The 24,315-nt window shown below is 37.7% G+C and overlaps 1 protein-coding gene across 4 annotated transcripts in view; it reads right to left on the bottom strand.

Annotated features, from left to right (window-relative positions):
- NALCN (sodium leak channel, non-selective) overlaps positions 1-24,315 on the bottom strand; it is a 307,487-nt gene that overhangs the window by 196,079 nt on the left and 87,093 nt on the right. For all 4 annotated transcript variants that reach the window (XM_032402676.1, XM_032402673.1, XM_032402674.1 and 1 more), the window contains exons 8-9: positions 4,877-5,019; positions 4,641-4,745 (exon numbers count right to left, since the gene is read on the bottom strand). In XM_032402676.1, coding sequence (XP_032258567.1) covers positions 4,641-4,745; positions 4,877-5,019 — 248 coding nt within the window. The remainder of the gene's footprint in view (positions 1-4,640; positions 4,746-4,876; positions 5,020-24,315) is intronic.

Raw genomic sequence — 24,315 nt, 5'->3', positions numbered from 1 at the left:
TTATTTACCGGACATTCCTCACCGAGTCAACAGAAAAATATTCTCGGGATAAATAACAGAAGAACTGTGCATGTGGCACAGGGAAGGAGACTGGTTATTTTAATGGTAGAAGACTGACATATCACTTAGTAGACTCTGTGAAATTATTTTAATGATGCCAAATTAATCTGCTCAGCAAAAATTTTATGTATTTTGTCTTAAAATACATAAGTGATGAAATTCAGAATGGTATAGGATACTAAAATCCGATATTCATTGAATGGGATAGCTGGATTGTTGGATGCCTGGGTTATTATCTTACTGCATACTCTACTCCCTCAAAAATTAGTCATCCGTCAATATTACACCCAACTGGAAGACATTTCCCACTTATAAATATTTTATGCTAGTATATTTTCTTTCCAATTCCTTTTGTGTGTGTAGGGGGAGGGGTGTGGTTGAAAGTGAGATAAGGTGGAATTAAGGATTTTTATTTTTCTAAGACACTAACTAGAAGCTATGTTTATTCCTGCCCAAGACCACAGTTTCACACACATAACTAAATATTTTCTTTGCCATACTTATTCATGCCCTCACATTAGTCTGTGTTCAAAAGGGTAATTATTGATGGAAATATGAGATAATGCAAAGATGCCATACCTAAGATTCCTGGGAGTAGAGGTAGTAGATCATTTGTAGAAAGAAAACTTGTGAGGTGGTGAGGGACAAGTGCCAAAATCCATAGACCTTAATATATATTTCTTTTTATTAGAAAACATTTTTTTAATGGTTAAACTGAGAATTCTCAACAATGCCAACCTACAAAGATCCACTCAGAAAAATGGTGTATCAGATGTTCATGTGTCCTAGAATCAGTACTTTCCAAAGATTGCACTGAGGGCTCTTTGCCAAGTATGCTACTTATTTCATACTTTCCAACATATACAGAGAGCACCTACTATATGACATTCTACAAAATACTGTTACACATATGCTCAATTTAATTATTCCATGAAGCATTATCCTGACTTATTTTTACATTATGCTGTGCTCACCACAAGTGTAGCTACTGTCTGTCCATATATACCATATAAGTATTTTTAAATGACAAAATGGAGGTGCATATTTGCCCAAAGATCCTTTGATCCAAGACACCAATTACAAACTGGTTTTCTTAGGTGCTGTGTACAGGATTCTGATTCCCTTTAGAATGAATTTTGAAAGGTACTCTTAGTGGTAGAATCAAGCACATCCCCGTGAATAGGCTCATTCTGAGAATTCATACATTGGCTGAAATGCAAACCTTTTAAAGTGCCTTTTAAAGTTGCTGTCAAAATTCTGGGTGTCTCCTTTTAAGGAGAAAAGACAAAAGCAATCCTGTCAGTCACTAGCTAAAAATCTTCTGTACATGCATCCTATACTCTCCTATCGTTGCACAAAGGATCCCTGGGGCATATATTTGCTTTGATCAGTAGCAGACTAATTTTCTCTGTTAAATTATTTTTTTCCAGTTGACCAAAATCAAATGAATCAATTTAATTGTTAGTAAAATTGTTCCCTCAAGGTCACTTCTTTGTATAAAATGAAGTGAAGGAAATGCAGACATGTTTGATGTCTAATTTCTCTTTAGTCCCCTGAATTATACAATAAAATTTAGATTGGTTAATGTAACAATTATGTGAGGTAGAAAACAGGATATTCAAATCCAGGAATCCTCAGGGCTCAAGTCCTGTTTCTCCATATCCCTCAGTATGACCCTACGGGACCATAATTTGTATATACATACTGATTGCCAGAGCCTGCCTTGAGTCTCTTATCAGTATACGTAACAAAAACGTAGACTTTGTGGCCCTAAAGTTGAACAGTTCTTTCAGTTCTTCTCCAGGCAAAGTGAAATAAGCTCATCCCCACCACGAATCAGCGTAGATGGGAAGACCACATGACTGGTGACAGATGTCTGACGTGAAGCATCTAAGGAGTGAGAATAAAGGTCTGGGCTAGAGAAATGCTAAGTCCAGGACACTTTCTAGTAGCACGTCTGTGCCTCCCAACATCCAGCTCTGGCGCAATACCCCTGCGCACGTGTGGCATGGGGAGGCCTACTGTGCACTGATGTGGGCGCCATTGTATCACAGATGAATGAGTCTCTTGGCCTTTAACCCAACAGCTAACTGAGCTGGTGGCAACAGTGACCCATGGCTAATAATTATGCAGGTATGAAAGCCACTATCCCCATCAGAGCTCATGCAAACTAATGATTACCACTCTGAAATTTTCCACTTCATTTTCTCTTTGTTTTCCTGTTACACGTTGTATTACGGTCCCCACAAGTCCTTTGGCATTAATTTTTTCTGTAATGTGTTTCGATGCTGTGATTCGAAGGCAGGTTGCTTTGTTATTAAAAATTAAAAAAAAAAAACAAAAAAAACCTCCCAGTTCTCATCACTGGTTCTCTTTTGCCTCTGAACAGTCCATATTAGAGCCAATTCCTCTTAAACTGCCTAAGATCTCAGAAAGTCCGTCTTTCATCCCGTTAATATGTATAATTTTCTCTCTAAACACACAGCCCTCTTGGAAAAGTCAATGGACTCAAAGATACCACCAAGCCCACCAAGCCTGGGACCCCTTTGGCTCTTCTGTGAGGATAACTTAACATAGAACAACCGCAAATGTTCCACATGCTGAAGAAGGGCAAGAAGTGTCGCCATTACTGAAAAGCTGTGTGCTTTGCAATACAGTCACCATCTTTGTTTTCATTTCCTTAATGCCTACCTGTTTTACTACAATTAGAAACTAATGATTTAGTGTTTTAAACAATTTAATGAGAGGCCCTTGTGCGCAGAGTTCTGTCAGATTTTACAAATGTAACAGACTCTCAGGAAATGATGCCCCCCCCACCCCAGACACGAAAGCCTCTGGGCCACTCGCCGAGTGGCTGGCGACGGGCTGGGCGGGGCCTGTTGCCAGGTAGCCCGAGTGCTGTCCTACCGAGGCTCGGCCTGGAGCTCCGGTTGCCTAGCAACCGGGTCCTCAGCCACAGCATTTTTCTTAATGAAGGTTTTTCACGGTCCTCTGTGTGATTACCTCTGCTGAATACCTAGACGCATTACCTCTGAATTACCAACGTATTCCTCCTGATTAAGTATAATTTTGCATCAAAACCATTTTGCACAACTTTGTTGAACGTCCCCTTCGCATTTCACTTTCTATTAGAACTGCTGGCTGATTTGGGGGAGCTTCCCAAAACTACTTTCTTAGCTGTGGCTTTATAAATACGAGTTACTGAATAAGCATGATGTGGTTTTAAAGACATCTTAGGTCATCTCTCAGGAACACTGAATGTAAATTCTGCACTGAGTTCATAGATCTATGCTCCATTTAGTTCTCAATGCCCATAGCAGAAAACACACCTTCCAGAGGTTGTCACCTGACTTAAAGGACAGACCAGAATGGACCTGGAACTTCATTAATTCTCATGGTTCACTGGAGGAGATGACAGAAGAAATAAAAACTAGGTTTTTTGTTTTTTTTTTACATGTCATCTGTGACATAACTTCATAACTTTAAAAAAATCTTTCATGAAAATTTGAATAGTTGCTTGCCAGAATTGAATAATATTAATACTATTTCATCTATAATGAGTTGGCCAGATGATTCAAACTTTCACAACACCATCAAGATGCTGCATAAGGCTTTTTCAAATATTAGCACGTTTAATAGCATTTTTAACATATAGTTAATAAAAGTTCAATTTGAAGATTTTCAGAGTAAAATTTTTACCTTGGCTCTTTCACAAATACCTTTGTCCCCAGACCACTATTTACAAAGTCCTATTAAACTATTTACAAAGTTATATTAAATTTCTCTTAAAAATGAATATTAAAATAATTAGTCACAAGCATTAAAATCATTTCATTCTTGATTCAGGAATTTTTTCTCTCTCTCTTTTATAAAGATTCAAATTAGACTAAGATATATAAACCTTCCCTGCCTCTTTCTAAACACAAAAACAGAACCCCCCAAAAACACACACACAAAACCAAACCAAAATTAAAAACAAAGACATTGGATCTGGATTGCCCTTCAAAGTAATAACTGCCCTGATACTTATAATTAAATTCTAGGGCACTCCCAATTTCTTGGGAGTATAGGGGCACCCTTCTGAATATATAGTGATTCCTCAAAAATCACAGGTATGCATTATGGAGTCTTCTTCATAATTTACCATACTGTAATTGGTTCGTTCTGAATGAAATATACCTTACATTCCCCAAATAATTCTACTCCTATACATAAAGGCCATTATATTGGTTTTCAATTACATGAATAAATATTTATAAAAATGGGAAATTCTACAGTTTCCATTTTTATCTGTAAGCCTTCTGAAGACTTACAATGGCCAAATCAAATCAAAAGTACATAGTAAATGTGGTGACAATCTTGGCTTTATATCGAATCCACCCTATCACCCAAAAAAGCTGATCTGGTTGGTCTGGGCTTGGGCTCTTGCACCAGCATTTTTGAATAGCTCCCTCCGTGGGCGTGACATAGAAGGCCTTTATCAGAGGGCTTTCCCAAGTTCCATCAAGGCCCACTGAGGGTGGGGCCGGATATGTCCGTGTTCTAGTGGGAAAGGACATCACCACCCCCCCATACAGTACCTGCGTGGTGGCCGTTGACGTAGTACTGCTTCTCGATCCCCACATCTGTTGAAACTGTACTCTGATTTCTGCAAATGTTTCGATGATGACAGCGATAAATACATTCTGAAAGAAAATCACAAACCACGTTTACTAAAGACTGGGGATGAGGAAGCGGAAGGCAACAGAAAGCAAACAAGAGATCTGCAGAAACGGCCGGAAAACACAGATTTTATTAGGACGAGTTTCTGCGGTACCTTCACAAGCCAGGCCAGGAAGAAGATGAGCGTGATGAAGTAGAAGTAGGACCTCCAGCGGGGGAAGCTGTCAATTGCTCTGTACATGAGGAACACCCAGCCTTCCTGGGACGCAGCCTCATAGACCGTGAATATGCTGGTGCCTGTCAGGACACAAGAGAACAGACTGAGTTACCACGGGCTCGGGAAATGGGGAAACACTGTTCAGAAAAAAAATCAATATTTATCCATACTCATTTTCTCAATGACAAAAACTCTTTTAAAGGGACTGAAATCACATGCAACATTTGATTGCGCTTATTCTTAGGATTTTGATAAAGTTGTTTCTGACTTCAAGCCAGGGCAATTTCACGAGCAATAAAATAACTTTATGTTCTATCTTTAGCTGTTAAATGCATCTAAGAGCTTGGAAAAGGAAACGAACATTCAAACCAAGTAAAGCTGTAATAAAAAATAATGTGTAAAGTATAAGCTTGCCACTTGGGGCTTAACACTTTGAGTGTGCTGAAAGCGCTTGTTATTGTTTCAGCCAAAATGAAATAAATTTGAGAACTGGGTTTCATTTGAAGTCACTCTCTCAGAGGGACACTAAAGTTCCTAGGGCTCCAAAAATTAATATGATGGAGCCTGTCTTCAGATTCCATGGTGTTTACTGAACGCTGAAACGTAAGACAGTAAATCATCAAATAGCACTTTGTATTGTCTGGGAGAACTATCTCATTGGAAATGCTACTGCTGATGATGGAAAGAAAGAAAAAAAATATATATATATGCAGACAGATCTTTAAATAGTTCAGAGAATCTAAAATGCCATTTTGGGGAAAGACAGTATTCAATTCTCATAACATTATGAGGGATATGTGATTATTTCCCCATTTTATAGATGGGAAAACTGAAGCACATAAAGACTAAGTAATGTATCTAAGGATGCACAGATAATAATAGGGGAAGTAGAATTAACCCAGGCATTCTGGAAAGAAGCCCTGCATATCTAACTGTGACGATACCCTGCCTCCTGACATCCTTTCTGTGGTTTGTTTTCCCCATCTGTAAAATGGGTAAATAATATCTCACAGGGTGGTGAAGACTAAATAATTTCATTTCTGTAAAGCATTGACACATGGTGAGTACTGAATAAATTTTAAGTACTGTTATTGTACAAATTGAAAATAATTGCTTAATGTGATTTTGTGCGAAAACACATAAGTAAAAAGAGTGCTGAATTAAAGTTGTTTGTAAAACAAATATGATACATGTTGTTATTCACAAAACTATAAACATTTGCACCCAATAGATTCCACTGTCATAAACAGGTTATTAGAGGATATAAAACTAATTATCCACCCATGTATGTTCTAATCACACAGAAGTTTAAAACGAGAATATGTATACGATCAGATGTCCAAACTAAGAAGGGGGTTCCTAAAGTTGGCTGGTGACCAGCTGCTTCTCTGAGCCTGTGCATGCAGGAAGAATAATTACAGCATCAATGAACCAAAGTGTGCAGAACAGCAGAAAAGCCTAGTGGTAAATGGGGACAAATGGGACAGAAGCAGCTCTGAAAGAAAAGCTGAGAAAGAAGGAAAGCGTATTCTCATTTAGTGAATGCCTATTACACTAAGTACTGTACATGAAGTGTAACTTCATATAATCATATTTTGTACATTGAAAAGTTGTTGCCATAACAACTAGTATTTGTAAATTATATTTGGTGTCAAGGCTCTTTTACATATTTCAGTGCTAAGGAAACCTCTAATGAGGCAGGTAGGTGGGTAGGTGTGTATAAGAGCAGGTATTATCCATTACATCCTTTTACAGAAAAACAAAGTGAAGGTCACTAGTTAATGAATTTACCTGGGGTAGAAAGTGATAGAACCAGAAACTGTACCCACACCATCAGGTTCCAAGTCTTAAACTCTTTTTTCCTTTAGCATCTTACTTTTATTTTCTCTTGCTCCAGACTAGGACTTTCAAGAGAGTATTTTTTCTCCTACCATCCTTAGTTTGAATGAAGTCCTTTTTTTTCTCCTTAGGGACTATGGTGGCTAAGGATATAGCATACTGAGAAACTCATACAAGAAGATGGCTTTTAAGGAAAAGATTCAGAGAAGAACAGCATGCACAAAAAATAAAACGCCAACAGAAAACAGAAGTCACTCTTTTCATTAATGATTTATATGTACTAAAAATGTCCAACATTTTGCTTTTGTGGACTGCATATGAAAGACAATTTTCACATAAAACAAATCATTTATGTCCCTTATTTTCTTCTAGTTATTTGAACTCAAACAGAAATGTGGCTACAGAAATCCATTATGAACAACTATTAAAGCTTAATAGTTTTACCAATTGAGCATTTACAGGTAAAATATGAGCACTGTCAATGTAAGGTTAAATTTGAGAGGAACACTGTATTACCCTTCCAATATCTGGCCAGGTCCTTCTTTATTAAATCTACAGGGAATATGCTATTTGGGAGTAAGTAAAAAAATAGCATGTTCTAATCTTGAAGAGTTTCCTTCATTTTTCCTATTTTGACACACAAAAAAGGGAAAGAAGTAGAAACCCACCATGTGGCTCAAAGAGCAGGGTTTGTTGATACAAAGAGATGAGATGTTTGTGAAAATGTAACCAAAAAACTCCAAGAGCAATGCTGACTACTGAAGGAAGTGCTTCCCCTACCTGTGAGCTACCCTGGATCAAAGGCTGTGAAGAAGCTACTAAGAGTTGCAGGAGCAAACGCAATTGGATAAGACCTTCCTCATCACTTTTCTGCTCCTGACTTTGCGAAGTGTATGAAAAGAAAATCCCTTTTGGAAAGATTTCCCAATGGTTCACCGCCATTTAAACTGACAAAAATCAAGCTTATGATCATCTTATTTTCTTTGGTAAGTGGACAACGCTGAGGAAGAAAACTAGAGCTGCTCAAACTACTTTGCACACACTGCTCTCTGTCTCCCCCCCGCCCCCTTCTTCTCTCTGGTCCTCTTAGCTGAGTCCTGTGAGGCAGCCCTGCTCACCTCCATTGCCCTCAAGCCACACTGGGTTCTCAGACCTCCTAGGGAGCCTGGCTCGCACCTGCCACCTCACTTATCTTGTGTCCTGAGTCCTGCTGCCTCATTTATCTCCCTCACTAGCACGAATTAGCTAACTAACTTGGTGAGCACTCAAAATTAAAACTATCTTTCACCTCTGCACCTGGCATTGTGAGCACTCAAGAATTGCTGATAAACTAAACAATTATCATGGTATTAAGACATATGAAGGCTTTTTCAAATATCTGCTTTTGTATTAACTCTTCCTCACTGTGAATATTGCACAGATAATTTGGAAGCAAATTATGTAAAATTATTATTTTACAACTGATTTTATGTTTTGCTGACTTTCAAAATTCACTTAAAACACATACACATGTATAGATTTCAAAGCCCACACTAAATCCTAACCAGAAAGTCTTCCTCTATTGTTTGATCCACCATGGGAAATTTCTAGAAAATATTATATATTATACATACAAAATATTTTTTCTAGATATAACCCAGAATACTTTTAGTCCATTTTAATTATAGAACTAAACTTGCTAGCTGAAAAAACCACATTTTGTTAAATGAATAATGATTCTACAATAGCATGTGGGGATAGAATGCATTCTCTTTCTGTAAAACAATGTGGCCTGCTCCAAAAATATCTCTGCGAAGCTACTGGAATTGTACCACATTCTTGGACCCCAAATTCTTAAAGCAAAAATTCAAGTTGTAGAAGAAACAAAATCACGACACTCAGCTCATCAATTCTAATTTCATTCATCCTTCTTGACCTTGTCCATCGGTGGTTTGAATTCAGTGGATAAGAAGACCCATTAGTCTACATCTAGAAAATAAATACCCTGGAACTTTCCACAGGCTGCATATACTGAGAAATAGCAGATATTTTTATAGCTCTGAAAAAAATATATTTCCATTGTTTTGACTACCTTTAGTATTACATTTATTGCTTGGCTATCTTCTGTTCTTTTTCCATAAAAAAAGTGATAAATGTGTCCTGGGAATATTCCCTATTGTTTCTTCTAGTCCTAGGTTACACATCACCATTGAGTCATTCAACTTTCAAAAACAGGGCCACAAGATTATAGTGACAACTAATAATAAGCTACTAACCTGAGGTCCCACCATCAGACTCCTCTTCAAATACAAAATATATGTGGCGCTCTTCTAACAATGGCGATACCCAATCCATTGTGAAAAAAATTGGGCATTTAGAATTGGTGATGTAGCCTTGAGACAGTTGAATAAATAAGTATATCAGGCCCTAGTATGAACAATAATAACCTTTATTCCCATGCTCAGAATTCCCAATAGAACCACAAAGGTTCCTTTTAGGACCATCCATTCCATCCTCTCTCAATATTAGGATCCTTGGAGAAACATTCCTGAACTCTAATCCCTCCAGTGATATGGAACACACATCCTCTTGAGGCAGCCCCATTCCAGGTCAGGCAATCCATCCCATTGGATGTTGGCTCTGGCTCCATCCCTCTGGAATCTGCTCTTAGCTTTGCAAAGCATAGCAAGCTACAGGAGTCTAGAAGTGGTCCCTATACTTCCAGAGTGAGTCATCCCTCCTTCTACCTAGGTCATGCTGCTATAGATACTTGTCTTCTTATCTGGTCCTTCAACATTTTCAGCCTGCTGTACCTTTTATGAAACTGATCTCATTGTCTGTCTTCACTTCCCACCAGGGCACAGATTCTCACTGATGGGGGGCACAATGACAATATTCTCATTACTCAAGAACATCAGTGTCCTTCCAACTTTTCTAAGTTGCTCTCTCTGTTCCTCTGGCTAACTTTGATTGGATCTCACCCTTTTTGGAGATCAGCTGATTGACTTTTCCTCTTCTACCTTCTAGGCTGAGCGTCCCCCTCAGCTGGAAGGGAGAATGAAGTTATATGTTTCTCTACCACTACACATGAATGTCTGTGATCTAAAAGTGCATTCAATAATCTGCTCTTAACCAGTATATTTTGCTGTGAAAGGATATAATCCCCATCCTAGACTCCAAATGGATGCCTTTTTTAGCGACTATAGTTGCAATGACCAAATATTCAGTCCTGAAAGGGGATCAGATAAGAGAACACACGTAAAGAGCTTGATCTTTGCATGTTTCCATTACCAGAAATACAACTTGTTCAAGATGGGATGGGTGGTGCTTCATTGGCGTTCATTTGTTTTGTCATGTCTGCATTTATATAACTTACTCTCCAATGAAATTTTATTTTTAAACTCTAGAACTGCTCCAGAGAGCAATATTCTGATGAAACCACATAACTAATAGGAGAAGAAGAGATTTGCATAGTTTAAGTGGGAAATTTACTGAAGCCACTCAAAGGTAAGTTGTCCTCTCTGTTTGGATTAACGTAGAATTCACTGTTATTTAAATCCTGAAGTATCATTGGCTTCGTTGATGCTCTAGCCAGGGTTCCTCAACTTTGGCACTAGGGACATTTGGGACAAATAATGCTTTGCTGTGGGGGGGCTGTTCTGTGCACTGTAGCATCCTTGACCCCTACTCACTAGATTCCAACAGCACTCCCATCCCCCAAGTTGGGAAAACCAGAAATGCTTGTAGACATTGCCTAGTATCCCCTGGGGGGCAAAATTACCCCTGGTTGAGAACCACTTTTTTAACTTGACAGTCTTTCTGATTCTGTAGCTCTGCCCTGTGGTGCCTACCTAGCTCAGGGCCTCGCATATGATTTGCCTTTATTAGGTATTTTGAACTGAATTGAATTTCCTCTCTTGACACAGGGGAAAATGGAACAGTTGTGGGATTTCTCAAAATTTCTCCTTTGGCTTATTATGAACAGTTTGGAGGTTAAACAATTTTAGGCCAAAGGAGAGACCTAAAAATGCATTTCTGGACTATATTTACAATAGTCTACATTTGAATTTGACATTTTATTCATCTCTAAAGATTGTTGAAGGCTAAAAGCCTAGATCCTAAGACATCATTTGTTTATAGAAAGTATTTGCCACACAGTGGATAGCTCAATAGTACCATTACATTAATATTTATGAGTTTTCTGTTGGAAGAAAAATCTTATTTTTTTTTACTTCTTGCAATTTTATAAGGTGACTGTGCACACATGCATCCCAAGGGGAATATTTTCGTTTGTGGAATGAGATATTACAAGTATATTAATTAAGTTTTAAAAAGAAAAATCACATATTTTGAATGAAATAAGTGGGCACAAAAATTTTCCTCACCAAAAATTATAGTGGCACTTTCTGAATTATTCCAAGACAAACCACAAACACACACATTTTACAAGTTTCGCATCTGAATCAAAAGGAGGCATTCACTACATTCAAGGACAAACACAGAAGAAAACGGGCTCATCTGTGGTCCACATTCAGGGCTCTGGGCTCTCGGGACCATGAAGCAGAGTGTCGAACGGAAGGCTGCTGAGCGGTGCATGACATGTGTGGGTGTAAGTCTCAACAGTGGAATCTGAGCAGCCACGACCGAATTTCAAACAGCATGGCGGCCTCTCTAATTCAATTACATCTCATAGCTTGGGGTCATATTTGACAACAGAATCTACACTGAAATCCTTTTTGTTTTGGTGAGCTCCTAGTCTCTTTCATCTCTGGCAATTTCCCCGGTCTCTGGTATAAACTTTCTCCCACACATTTTAACCACATATTTAGACTATTTTAGCCAACGGTCAGTTGTGAGATTCACTGTAACTTTCTACAATATATCTTTCTCCCACCAAAATGCCCCACACCACCTTGTTGTTTACCTCTTCACGTGAATTGCACACTCAGACCCCGAGAGTTGGATCTGTGGTGGTAATACATTTTACCCAACAGTGGTTATTATAAAAGCAAACACCAAGGAGAGAGTTGTAGTCTTACAGTGGACATCTGGGTTCAACGTAATAAAGCTCTGTCACTAAGGCTGAATGTATCCACATACATGAAACGTGAATTAGGTCAGTAGACCAGCATTAGCAAGAAAGGCCCATCCTGAATTATAGAAGTTTATTGAACAATAAACCAGCTAGAATTAAATTACTTGGGATGATGTCACCTTTCTAATGAATAAAACCTTTATGAACAATGTTTTCTATTCCTTGGAATCGTGTTTAATTTTACTAAGATATATATATATGCAAAATAGTGAATTCAAGTCTTTTGCCTGATAGTGATGTAACCTTATGATTACAATAATCTACACAGAACTCATCGACATGTTCATCTAATGAGCTACACATATTCAGCCTGAGAACTGCCATGTGGCCATCAAAAGAGCAAAACAAAACAACACTTTTTATTTCCTATTCCAGAACATGGAGCAAACACAAAGGGACTCTTTCATTCTAAATGTTTTAAAATGTATTTATAAACCTTATGTTTTTGACCTAAACTTTAGCTTAGTTTTTTTTGTTTGGTTTGTTTGTTTTGTTCTGTTTCTACCGTTAAGCACTCTTTTGGCACCACATTGCCTCACTGATGAAACCACTTTGTTACCTTAACCTCACTCATAGCACTAAAGTTTTGTAGTAGGATCAAAGGCCCTATAGGAAAAAGCATGTATATGCTTATATACATTTTCTAAGTTACACTTTTTTAATAAGTAATAAAGATTCTTAGTTGAAATGTATTTCTTCAGATGTAGAAAATTTCTAAACTTCCAAGTTCTGAATATAAAATACTTCTAGAAAAGGAGAGGTGGAAGCTTTAACTATAGTATTCACAAATGGAAAAAGAAGTGTTGACAAGGCTGGATGCTGACACTGGCAGGAAAGTTTAGGTATTAAAGTAGAACAGTTCCAAGGATGCTTAGCCCACATGCCAACAAAAACACTCCAAGCCTCTTGTGCTGGGCTATTTCCATGTAGGCTGGGAACGAAAGCAGCAAAGGAGAGGTCATGACAGATACCTGTTACCCTCTGCCGTTGAGGAGCCTTGACTTCAGATCTAAAGAATTTCTTGGAAATTTACTTTCTGTTAGTTGACTTTAAAAAACTAAGCTTAGCCATAATTAGCTTTTAGTTACCTTCCCTAGCACTCAAACTGTCCACTACTTCTTATCTGTTGACCTTGAGCCAGCCAGTTAACCATTCTGGGCCTCAGCTCCCCACAGATAGAATACAGCAATGATGATATGTGCTGGTCACCACTAATGTATTAAATAAATGTTATTTAGCAGCCTTTTAATTTTCTCAAAAAGCAAGCAATACATATCACGCCAAAAATATGGTTTCTTTTAGAGTGTTTGAGCTTTGTCACCCATCTTTGAAAAATTTACTGGAAACTACAATCAAAAGAAATAAAGGCAAAAAGACCAGAATTTCATGTAATTTTTAGGGAATTAATAGTTATGACATTAGAATTTCATAATAATGCAAAATTAGAACCAAGTATTTGCAAAAAAGGACTAAGACTTTCTTGTCTTCGTATTTTGAGATACACATAATGCATATCTCTGTATCATCATGCATAAGCAATGAAAAACGAGAATTAACTCTAAGGTTAAACCTGGTCCATCTGCCTCAGAATAGCCACAATAGTGAGAATTTGTTCTGATTTTAATAGGAAGGCTGACTGACTTAGTAAATTGGCACAGGATCAAAAGATCAACCAAAATTGGAAACAAATAATTTGACATTTTTGTTCACAGAGGCATGTTAAAGTTGAGTCAGGTCTAAGTGGGAAGGAAGAAAAATAGCTGAGTGATATTAACCAAATTTAATTTACAATAAGTATGAATACAAATAACATATGACTTTAAATAAAGTTCTTATTTGTGTTATGATAAACATAAAATGTCCATGATTTATAATAAAAAGATTTAAAAATATATATGATAATATAAAACAAAAAACAAGAAGATTTTGGTGCGTTCTACCAAACATTTAAAGAAGAGTTAATACCTATTCTTTTCAAACTATTCCAAAAAATAGAAAAAGGAAAACTTCCAAATTTATTCTATGAGGCCAGCATTACACTGATACCAAAACCAAAGACACTAAAAAAAGAGAGAACTGAAGGCCAATATCTGATGAACGCAGATGTAAAAATCCTCAACAGAATACTAGCACACCAAATTCAACAATACATTAAAAAAATCATTCATTGTGATCAAGTGGAATTTATTCCTGGGTTGCAAGGGTGGTTCAATATTTGAAAATCAATCAACATCATACATCACAAGAGAAAGGATAAGTACCATATGATCATTTCAATAGAAGCGGAAAAAGCATTTGACAAAGAACACCATCTATTCATGATAAAAACCCTCAGCAAAGTAGGTTTAGAGGGAACATACTTCAACGTAATAAAGGCCATATGTGAAAAAACCACAACTAACATCATCCTTAATGGGGAAAAACTGAGAGCTTTCCCCTTAAGGTCAGGAACAAGACAAGGATGTCCACTCTCACCACTTTTATTCAACATGGTATTGGAAGTCCTAACCATAGCAATCAGACAACAAAAAGAAATGAAAGGCATTCAACTTGGTAAGGAAGAAGTAAAACTTTCACTATCTGCAGATGGTGTGATACTATCTATAGAAAACTCAAAAGACTCTATCAAAAAACTGCTAGAACTGATAAAGGAATTCAGTAAAGTCAAAGGACAAAATCAATCTACAGAAATCTGTTGCATTTCTATACACCAATAATGAAGCAGCATAAAGAGAAATTTAGGAAAACAATCTCATTTACAATTACACCAAAAATAATAAGAGACCTAGGAACAAACCTAACAAAAGAGGTGAAAGAGCGGTACTCTGAAAACTATAAAACATTGATGAAAAAAATTGAAAACAACATAAAGAAATGGAAAGACATTCCATGCTCATAAATTGATAGACTAAATATTGTTAAAATGTCTATACTACCAAAAGCAATCTACAAATTCAATGCCATCCCTATCAAAATACCAACAGCATTTTTCACAGAACTAGAACAAATAATCCTAAAATTTGTATGGAACCACAAAAGACCTGGAATAGCCAAAGCAATCTTGAAAAAGAAATGCAAAACTGGAGGCATCACAAATCCAGACTTCAAGTTATATTACAAAGCTGTAGTAATCAAAACAGTATGGTACTAACACCAAAACAGACACATAGAGCAATAAAACAGAACAGAAAACCCAGAAATAAACCCATAATTGTAGGTCAACTAATCTTTGACAAAGCAGGAAAGAATATCCAATGGAAAAAGTCTCTTCAACAAATGGTGTTAGGAAAACTGGAAAGCAACATGCAAAAGAATGAAACTGGACCACTTTCTTACACCATACACAAAAATAAAATGGATTAGAGACCTAAATGTGAGGTCTGAAACCATAAAAATCCTAGAAGGATAGGCAGTAACTAACAAAAGCATAGGTAGGTAGGAACTTCTCTGACATCGGCTGTAGCAACTTTTTGTAGCAACTTTTGAAGGTAGGTCCCCTGAAGTAAGGGAAACAAAAGCAAAAATAAACTATTAGGACCACATCAAAATAAAAAGCTTCCACACAGCAAAGGAAGAAATCAACAAAACTAAAAGGCAACCTACAGAATGGGAGAAGACATTTGCAAACGACATCTGATAAAGGGTTAGTATCCAAAATATATAAAGAACTTATAAAACTCAATACCCAAAAAACAAATGGGCAGAAGACAGAACAGACATTTCTCCAAAGAAGACATATAGATGGTCAACAGACATATGAAAAGATGCTCATCATCACTTATCAGGAAATGCAAATCAAAACGACAATTTAGATATCACGTCACACCTGTTAGAATGGCTAAACTCAACAATACAAGAAACAACAGGTGTTGGCGAGGATGTAGAGAAAAAGGAATACTTGTGCACTCTTAGTGGAAATGCAAACTGGTGTGGCCACTGTGGAAAACAGCATGGAGGTTCTTAAAAAGTCAAAAATAGAACAACCTTATGGTCCATCAATTGCACTACTAGGTATTTAACCAAAGAATACAAAAACACTAATGTAAAGGGATATACGTACCCCTTTCTTACAGAAGCATTATTTACAATAGCCAAGATAGGGAAGGAACTCAAGTGTCTGGATGACTGGATAAACGAGTGGTATACATATACAATGGAATATTACTCAGCCATAAAAAAGAATTAAATCTTGCCATTTGCAATGACATGGAGCTAGAGACTATAATGCTAAGTGAAATTAGTCAGATAAAGACAAATACCATATAATTTCACTAATATGTGGAATTTAAGAAATAAAACAAATGAACAAGGGGGAGAGAGAGAGACAAGCCAAGAAACAAGACTCTTAATTATAGAGAACAAACTGATGGTCACCAGAGGGGAGGAAGGTGGGTGGATGGGTGAACTAGGTGATGAGGAGTAAGGAGTGCACTTGTCATGATGAGCACCAGGTGATGTATGGAATTGTTGAATCACTGTATCATATACCTGAAACTAATATAACACTGCATGTTAACTATACTGGAATTAAAGTTTAAAAAACCAAGAAGATGTTCTAATACAATTCATACTAATATTATAGTTGGATAGTTATAACTTAATAGGATATATTAACTAATTATTAAAAAATTAAAACTAGACATAGGGAATGTTTTGCCAAGTATCTTCACATTGATGCATGTGCACAAAAATATTCATAAAATTTTTCTTGTATTTGTTGTCTACTTTCTTCCATAAACTATTCAGACTAAAAACATGCTTAAAAATGGAGTTTTTCAACTGGGTTAGGTTTAGTATTTGGATGTGTCACAGATTCAATTTTAGATTTATTAAGATTATACTAAGATTGATAAACATTTTGCATGCATTAAAAGTTGTGTTACTAAGGAAGCAAGATGCTACATATTCCTACTTGTCCAGCATTTCCAATGTAAACCAGAACTCTGTGTAGGTGAGATAAGGATGTGAAGAAATAGTAATAAATTAACTATACAAATTTTAATAGACTTCATTTACTTATAGCAGTTTTAGGCTTACTGAAAAATTGAGCAGAGAGCATAGAGAATTCCTATTTATCTTCTCTTACTGCACACTATCCCCTATTATAAACATCTTGCATCAGTGGGGTATATTTGCTACAGTTGATGAACCAATGTTATTATTAAGTCAAGTCCATAGTCCATTAGGTTTAATTCTTTGTATTTTATAGTTAGAAGGGTCTCAAAAAATATATAATATTATGTATCCACCATTACGGAATCATATAGGTTAGATTCACCATTCTGAGAATCCATTATGCCCTATCTATTTGGCCCTCACCCCCTCCTGTGAGCCCCTGGTAACCACTGATCTCTTCACTATCTCTACCGTTTTGCCTTTTCCAAAATGCCATATAGTTGGAATCATACAGTATATACATAGCCTTTCAGAGTGGCTTCTTTCACTTAGAAATATGCGTTTACTGTTCCTCTGTGTCTCTTGGTGGCTTAAACTCATTTATTTTTATTGCTGAATAATATTCCATTGTATGGACGGATGTGCCACAGTTTATCTCAAGCTGTGTCCTATGGAGGGGCATCTTGGTTGCTTCCAGTTTTTATCAATTATGAATACTATAGCTTTATATTAAATCTTGAATTCAAGTAGTACCAGTCCTCTGACTTTGTCATTCTTCAGTGTTGTGTTGAGTATTCCGGGTTTTTTGCCTTTCCATATAAACTTCAGAAATAGTTTGTTGACATACACAACACAACATGCCAGGATTTTGATTGGGATTGTGTTCAATCTATATCTCAAATTAGGAAGGACTAATATCTTTAACGCTCTGTTGATAAGTGCATACATGTTAAAGATTGTTTTCTTGGAGACTGATCCCTATGTAATAACATAATAATGTAATGCCTCTCTTTCTCCCTGATAATTTTTCTTGTTCTGAAGTCAGTTTTGTCTGAAATTGATAATAGCTACTTCTGTTTTCATTTCACTAGTGTTATCATGGTATATCTTTCCCCATCTCTTTATTTTTAATCTGTGTCTTTATAGTCAACGTGGATTTCTTGTAGACAGCATATAGTTGGGCATTAGTTTTTTTAATTGACTCTCTTAGTTTCTGTCTTTTAATTGGTATATTTATACCATTCACATTTAAAGTGATTATTGATATAGATGGATGAATATGTACCATATTTATAACTGTTTTCTTTTCACTGCACTTGTTTGTCTTCTCTCTCTCTTTTTGCTTTTTCTGGTTTTAATTGAGTATTCTATATGATTCCATTTTTACTCCTTAGTATATTAATTACATTTCTTTAAAAATATTAGTGGTTGCCTTACAACAAATTTAAGTCCACTTTCAAATAACACTGTACCACTTCATAGACAGTGTAGGTATCTTATAATAGAGTGTTCCCTCTTCCTTCCTCCTGTCTATTATAACATTGCTGTTATTCACGTCACTTACCCATAAGCCATGACCATCTAATAAACTGTTGCTATTATTATTTTGAATAAACAGCTATCTGTTGGGTCAGTTAAAAATATTTTATTTACTTTCATTTACTCCTTTTCTTCTTCTTTTTTTAATTCTTTATTTAATTCAAGTTAGTTAACATATAGTGTATTATTAGTTTCAGGGGTAGAGTTCAGTGATTTGTCAGTTGTACATAACACCCAGTGCTCATTACATCAAGTGCCCTCCTTAAAGCCCATCACCCAATTATCCCTTTCCCCCCACCGACCTCCCCTCCAGCAACCCTGTTTGTTTCCTAGAGTTTGGTGTCTCTTACAGTTTGCCTCCCTCTCTATTTTCATTTTATTTTATTTTTCCTTCCCTTCCCCTATGTTCATCTGTTTTGTTTCTTAAGTCTTCTTTATGTAGATCTGAGTTTCTGATCTGTATCATTTTCCTTCTCTAAAGAACTTTTATCATTTCTTGCAAAGCAGTTCTGCTGGCAACAAATTCTCTGATTTTGTTTCACTGAGAAAGTTTTTATATCTCCTCGCCTTTGAAAGATAATCTCTCTGGATACAAAATTCTAGGTTGTTCAGTTTTTTTTCTTTCAACACTTTCAATATTTCACTTTACTCTCTTCTTGCTTGCATAGCTTCTGAATCTCTAGAGGTCTAATATAATTCTTATCCTTATTCTTCTATAGGTAAGGTGTTTTTCCCCCCTTTGGCTTCTTTCAAGATTTTATCTTTTTCATTGGTTATCCTCAGTTTGAGTATGATATACTCAGGTGTAGATATTTAGGTGCTTACCCTGCGTGGTGTTCTCTGAGCTTCCTTGATCTGTGGTTTCGTGTCCAACATTAATTTTAGAAAATTCTCAGCCATTATTACTTCAAATATTTCTTCTGGTCCTTTTTCTCTTTCATCTCCTGGTATTTCCATTACATGTATGTGAGACCTTTTGTAATTGTCCCACAGTTCTTTGTCATTCTGTTCCATTGTTTTCATTCTTTTTTCTCTTTGCATTTCACATTGTGAAGTCTCTGTTGTAATATTTTTATCTCATTGTTTCTTGACTCAGTGTGTCTAGTCTACTGATAAGCCTATCAGAGGCATTCTTCAATTCTGTTACAGTGTTTTTATCTTTAGCATTTCCTTTTGATTTTTTCTTAGAATCTCCATCTCTCTATTTATATTGCCCATTTGTTCTTGCATGCTGTCCACTTTTTCCATTAGAATACTGAACATATTAATTAAAGTACTTTAAATTCCAAATTATTTGGTAGCTACTAAATCCCTGTCATATTTGAGTCTGGTTCTGATGCTTGCTTTGTCTCTTCAGATTGTGTTTTTATTTCACTTTTATCAGGGCTTGTAATTTTTCATTGAAAGCTGGACATGATGTACTAGGTAACAGTGACTTAGACAGGTAGGCCTTTTGTGTGAGGTTTCATGTTAATCTGGCTGAGGGTTAGGCTGTGTTTAAGGTATGCTGAATCTGTACGTGTAAGAGGCTTCAATTTCCTCTATTGTGCTGGTTTCTGTGTCTCTTGCTGTTTTTAGGTTTCCCTAGAAATTCCTCCTAAACAGCATCTGTGTCTTGTAGCTGAGTTGCAATCCAGTTATTTTGGAGCCATTAATAGGATGACAAAGTACTGGGGAAGAAAAATGTTCTATAATCATATAATTAAATCTCAGTTTTCTTAGTCAGACTGAGTCCTAGGCCGTGACCTTCAGAAGAGTTTCTTCACCTATTTTTCTCAGCTTATGCGATACAAGAAAGCCAGAGGGGGCTCTAGTCCTCCACCTGCCCTTCCTCTGAGTCAGAGGAGACTCTGAGAAAGTAGATGTCCTCAAGAGCATGGCTTTGTTATGGAGAACAGAAGGCTCTGAGTTTACTTCAGAATGGTCACTGTGCCTCTCTCCCCCTGTGGGAAGCATGAGGGAATTCTTCTCTGATCATCACCATAAGAACCTGGCAGGGCTCCTGAGTAAGTCATGAAAATGTGCTCCCCACCCCTAAGACTGGAGGGATTTTGCACTCAAGCTAGTCTATGCTCAGTCTTCACCAATTAGCCGCTTAAAGTGTAAGTATCTCTGGCTCTAGTGGCTTCTGTTCCTGCGGAGCTATGATTCCCTGTTTTTGCTGTCTCTCCAAATTTCAAGGCAGCTCTTTGCCCTATGACCCCAATTCTTTGTTAGACCTAAGAAGCACTGTTGATTTTCAGAATTATTGATCTTCAGTTTGGTGAGCTTGCTTTCTCCTGAAAACAGGATTGACAAATTCCAAGCTTTTTACATGTTGGAGCAGAAACCAGAAGCTGTCAACTAACTTCTTTTTGATTTAAGATATGGGCCAGAAATAGCATGGATAAATGAGCATATTTGATTAAAATGAGAATTCTAAACTAATGTGTGCAGAGGCATGATTCTCTACTCATATGTAAGCTAGTCTGCTTGGTCACAATTTGGTGCATTAGTACCAGCATAGAAATGAAAAGGCTATGATTGGCACAAAGTAAGGCTAGATTGTGAGAGTGAAGCCTCCCCTGGCTGGCCTAAAGTCATTGTGTCAGAATCTTACTGTGCCACGTGTCATTTCCCCCACTACTGGTTGTTTCTCTTACACATTAACATCTGCCTGTTTTTCTGCTTGATTTTAACCACAAACTCTAAGGCAACATTAAACACAGACAACATAGTGATAATAAGACAGTGGAGAAAGAGGAACGAAAAAACAGTCATTCACGGGATATGGTTCAAGTGTCCATTACATAATAGCACAACAAACTTAACCGAAGCCAAAAAAGCTTTGGGCAGCTGTGATCTGGCCTGCTTATGCCTGGAATGAAGTCTCTCTACGCTCTCATTAGGCACACTGGCAAGACTGCTGTACCAGACCAGAGTGCCTATGGTCAGGAATCGCTTCTTTCTAGCAAGTATCTGAGCTCAGGACATTAAAAGAGCAATCAAACATTTGTACTGTGGCTGATGGGGTGAACTTTTCATCCCTAGTCAGGAGAACTGCAGAAAAATCATCCCTGGCAACATTACTTAGTATCCAATACCCAGCAAAATACGTCTGGAATATGGAGTAATTATTTAAAGCTTTAATAAATCTTTCAACTTATTATTTAGCAGGTATATACGCACACTCTTCCATTAGTCATTTATTATTATTGTTGTTAGCTGATATAACCCAGCATTATACAATTGACGGAGGGTTTTAATGAACTTCCATTATGGATTTATTCAACAACCCTGGATGTTTTATCCAACTCTTATCTGACTGACACCATGACTCTGCCTTCCCATCAATGGTGTTTATTTATGGGCTTGGGAATAAGTTATCTACCTATGTTAGCTGTGTTTTATAATTCTCTTAAACTTGAATAAATTTGCTATTGTCTTCATGGACTAATATCACATTTCCAGCACAAATCAATAAAGTTTAAAGGAGTTTAAGGACTTCTATCAATGACATAGCTACTTTAATGAAAAGGCCCTTTCATTTGGCCCATTTAACTTTTCTAGCCTTCTAACCTCTGTATTTTGACCTAGAATTCTTGAATATCTCTTACTTTAAAAAGAGACAATAGTCGGGGCGCCTGGGTGGCTCAGTCGTTAAGCGTCTGCCTTCGGCTCAGGTCATGATCTCAGGGTCCTGGGATCGAGCCCCGCATCGGGCTCCCTGCTCAGCGGGAGGCCTGCTTCTCCCTCTCCTACTCCCCCTGCTTGTGTTCCCTCTCTCTCTGTGTCTCTCTCTGTCAAATAAATAAATAAAATATTTGAAAAAAAAAAAAAGAGACAATAGTCAAAAGACTGACATTCAAGGTTCAATCTTATTTGCATGAAAAATTCACACCCAGCAATCTCTTATTTTTTCTTCCCAAAAGCTTTGATTTTAAGGGATGGATTAATCAATGCTCTGCAGTGTAGAGAACCCATTTACCTTATTCTATCAGTAGAATCTAGTCTTTTAAAAAGTCTGCCCAAGTTTTAAAGTTTAACGTTTACTTTCCCTCCCCCTGTGGACTGCAAGCACCACAAGAGTAGTGACTTTGTCTTGCTCACCATCACGTTCCTAGAGCTCAGTGCCTGGCACATAACGTAAAGATAAACATGAAAGCGACAAAGCAGAGAGTAGGTTAGGTCAGGAAGAGGGGCTGGTGGAAACAAAGAGGAGACAGGCATAAGAGGGAAGGGTGTGCTGGACACTGAGAAAATAGCAATTACAGAGTCAGCAGACTTTGAGAGCTGGCCAGGCTGCTCATTTGCCATCTTGGAGGGGATCCAGATGTGGACCATTCGCATTAATTTCTAGGAAGAGATGGTGCCTGGGGCCAACTGGTAACCCACACCAGCCACCAGGGCTCCCAATACTGGGATAGAAGACTTGCTTTGTCTGCTGAAAGATGCTCCATGGCCTTCACCTGAGCAGAGTGGCTGCCCATTCCCAACTCCCCTCTCCCCCAACTAAGCATCACTCTAGCTTAGTGGCTCTACTTCTCCCCAGCAAGATCTTCATTCTATTGCCTCATTTGACCCTTTCCCTGTAAGGGTCTTCTGTGAGGTGCATAGATCCATTGTCCTTCTCTCCATGTTGGTAAATCCTTGAGGTCCGGTAGTGCTGGTGCTCACAGATCTGCATCCCCCCAGCTTGGATTCCAAACATTATAATATGTCTCCATTCACTGACGAGGCTGAGCCCTGTGACGAGCTGGCGCAGGCCAGGCTTCTGCTCATTTACTCCTCACAGTCTTACTAGTACTATGAATCCCATTTTACAGATGAAGAAAGTGGGGGCAGAGACAAACTAAGTCATTTGCCCAAAGTTGGGTGGCTAGGCAGTGGCAGTGGTGGGACTGGTACACGCGATCTTTCGATCTCTTCACCTGCCCTGATCTACACAAGTGCTGCTCTCAGGTACATTTTCTTGACTTTTAAGAACCCAGGCTACTCCCTGACGTTTGTGAGGTAAAAGCTGGGGTTTTGAAGAGATACTTTCAGTTGCTGGAAGACTTAAGTGTGGGACAGGCATGCAGAGCATGAATAAGGCTGTTCCATAAACATCAGTGGCAATAAGCAAGGATGAGCAAGTTGTTCATGGCCATCACTACCATGAACTTCTCAGCCAGAACAGAGTCTCAGCTCCATTTTCTTGTACCATTACAGAGATCTCTGGTTGCCCAGAGGGGAAAAAAACCTCTGTCTCATGGGGAAAAAAACCCATGGCTCAGAATGGTCAGGCTCTCTGCGGAACGCTGGTAGCCTGAGCTGCATGAGACAGCTCCTGCCCAGGGCAACCACAGATGACTCCTGGCCACAAAGTCAGAGGAACAATAACCTTGAGCTCCCTGGGACTTTCACAGACTTACACAGATGGAGAGAACCATCCTGTTATACGCTAGGCCCTTCGTATGGTGTAATTCTATGTCAACACACTGCCACGTTCATTCTTATCGCTTACACTTTATAAATGGGGAGAGTGTGACTCAGTGAGGCTGAGAAGCTTGCCCAAGGTCCCCCAGAAGTGACTGAAGCAGTATTCTCATGTTTTCCTCCAACTATGTTCTTTCCACTCTGCCACGCATGTCTGAACTTTCTGAAACTTTTCTTGGCTTGGTTTTGAGGAATTTGAACAAATTCCTGTCTGGTATACTTTGTGAAAGCAAAATTCTGCTTTTAAAATTAAACAGACTAGCCCAAGGAAAGGGAAGGGAGGGAAGATGAAAATTCTTCCCCGTGTCTTTGGATTCGCTGTAGTTCTTTCGTGTTTGTTTGGGATGAGGATAGAGAATTCATCTGCCATCTCTCCACACCTACCATGTTCCTCACATTATTGTCTGACAAGAGTAGATGGAGATAGCTTCTAACTCCAGATTAAACACTGCAAATAGAGCACAGTTTTAATTATTTTCACTTATGGGGAAAATCTATGAGATAAATCAGAACGACATAACATTTAAAAGGGACTCATGTAGTTTTGGGGTGTACCTGCTGGTCATTTAAG

This window comes from Phoca vitulina, unplaced genomic scaffold (genome assembly GCF_004348235.1).
Source record: "Phoca vitulina isolate PV1807 unplaced genomic scaffold, GSC_HSeal_1.0 scaffold5, whole genome shotgun sequence".
In the NCBI taxonomy this organism is placed as follows: Eukaryota; Metazoa; Chordata; class Mammalia; order Carnivora; family Phocidae; genus Phoca; species Phoca vitulina.
The sequence above is the reverse complement of the archived record's forward strand: the minus strand, read 5'-3'. Positions and strand labels throughout refer to the sequence as shown.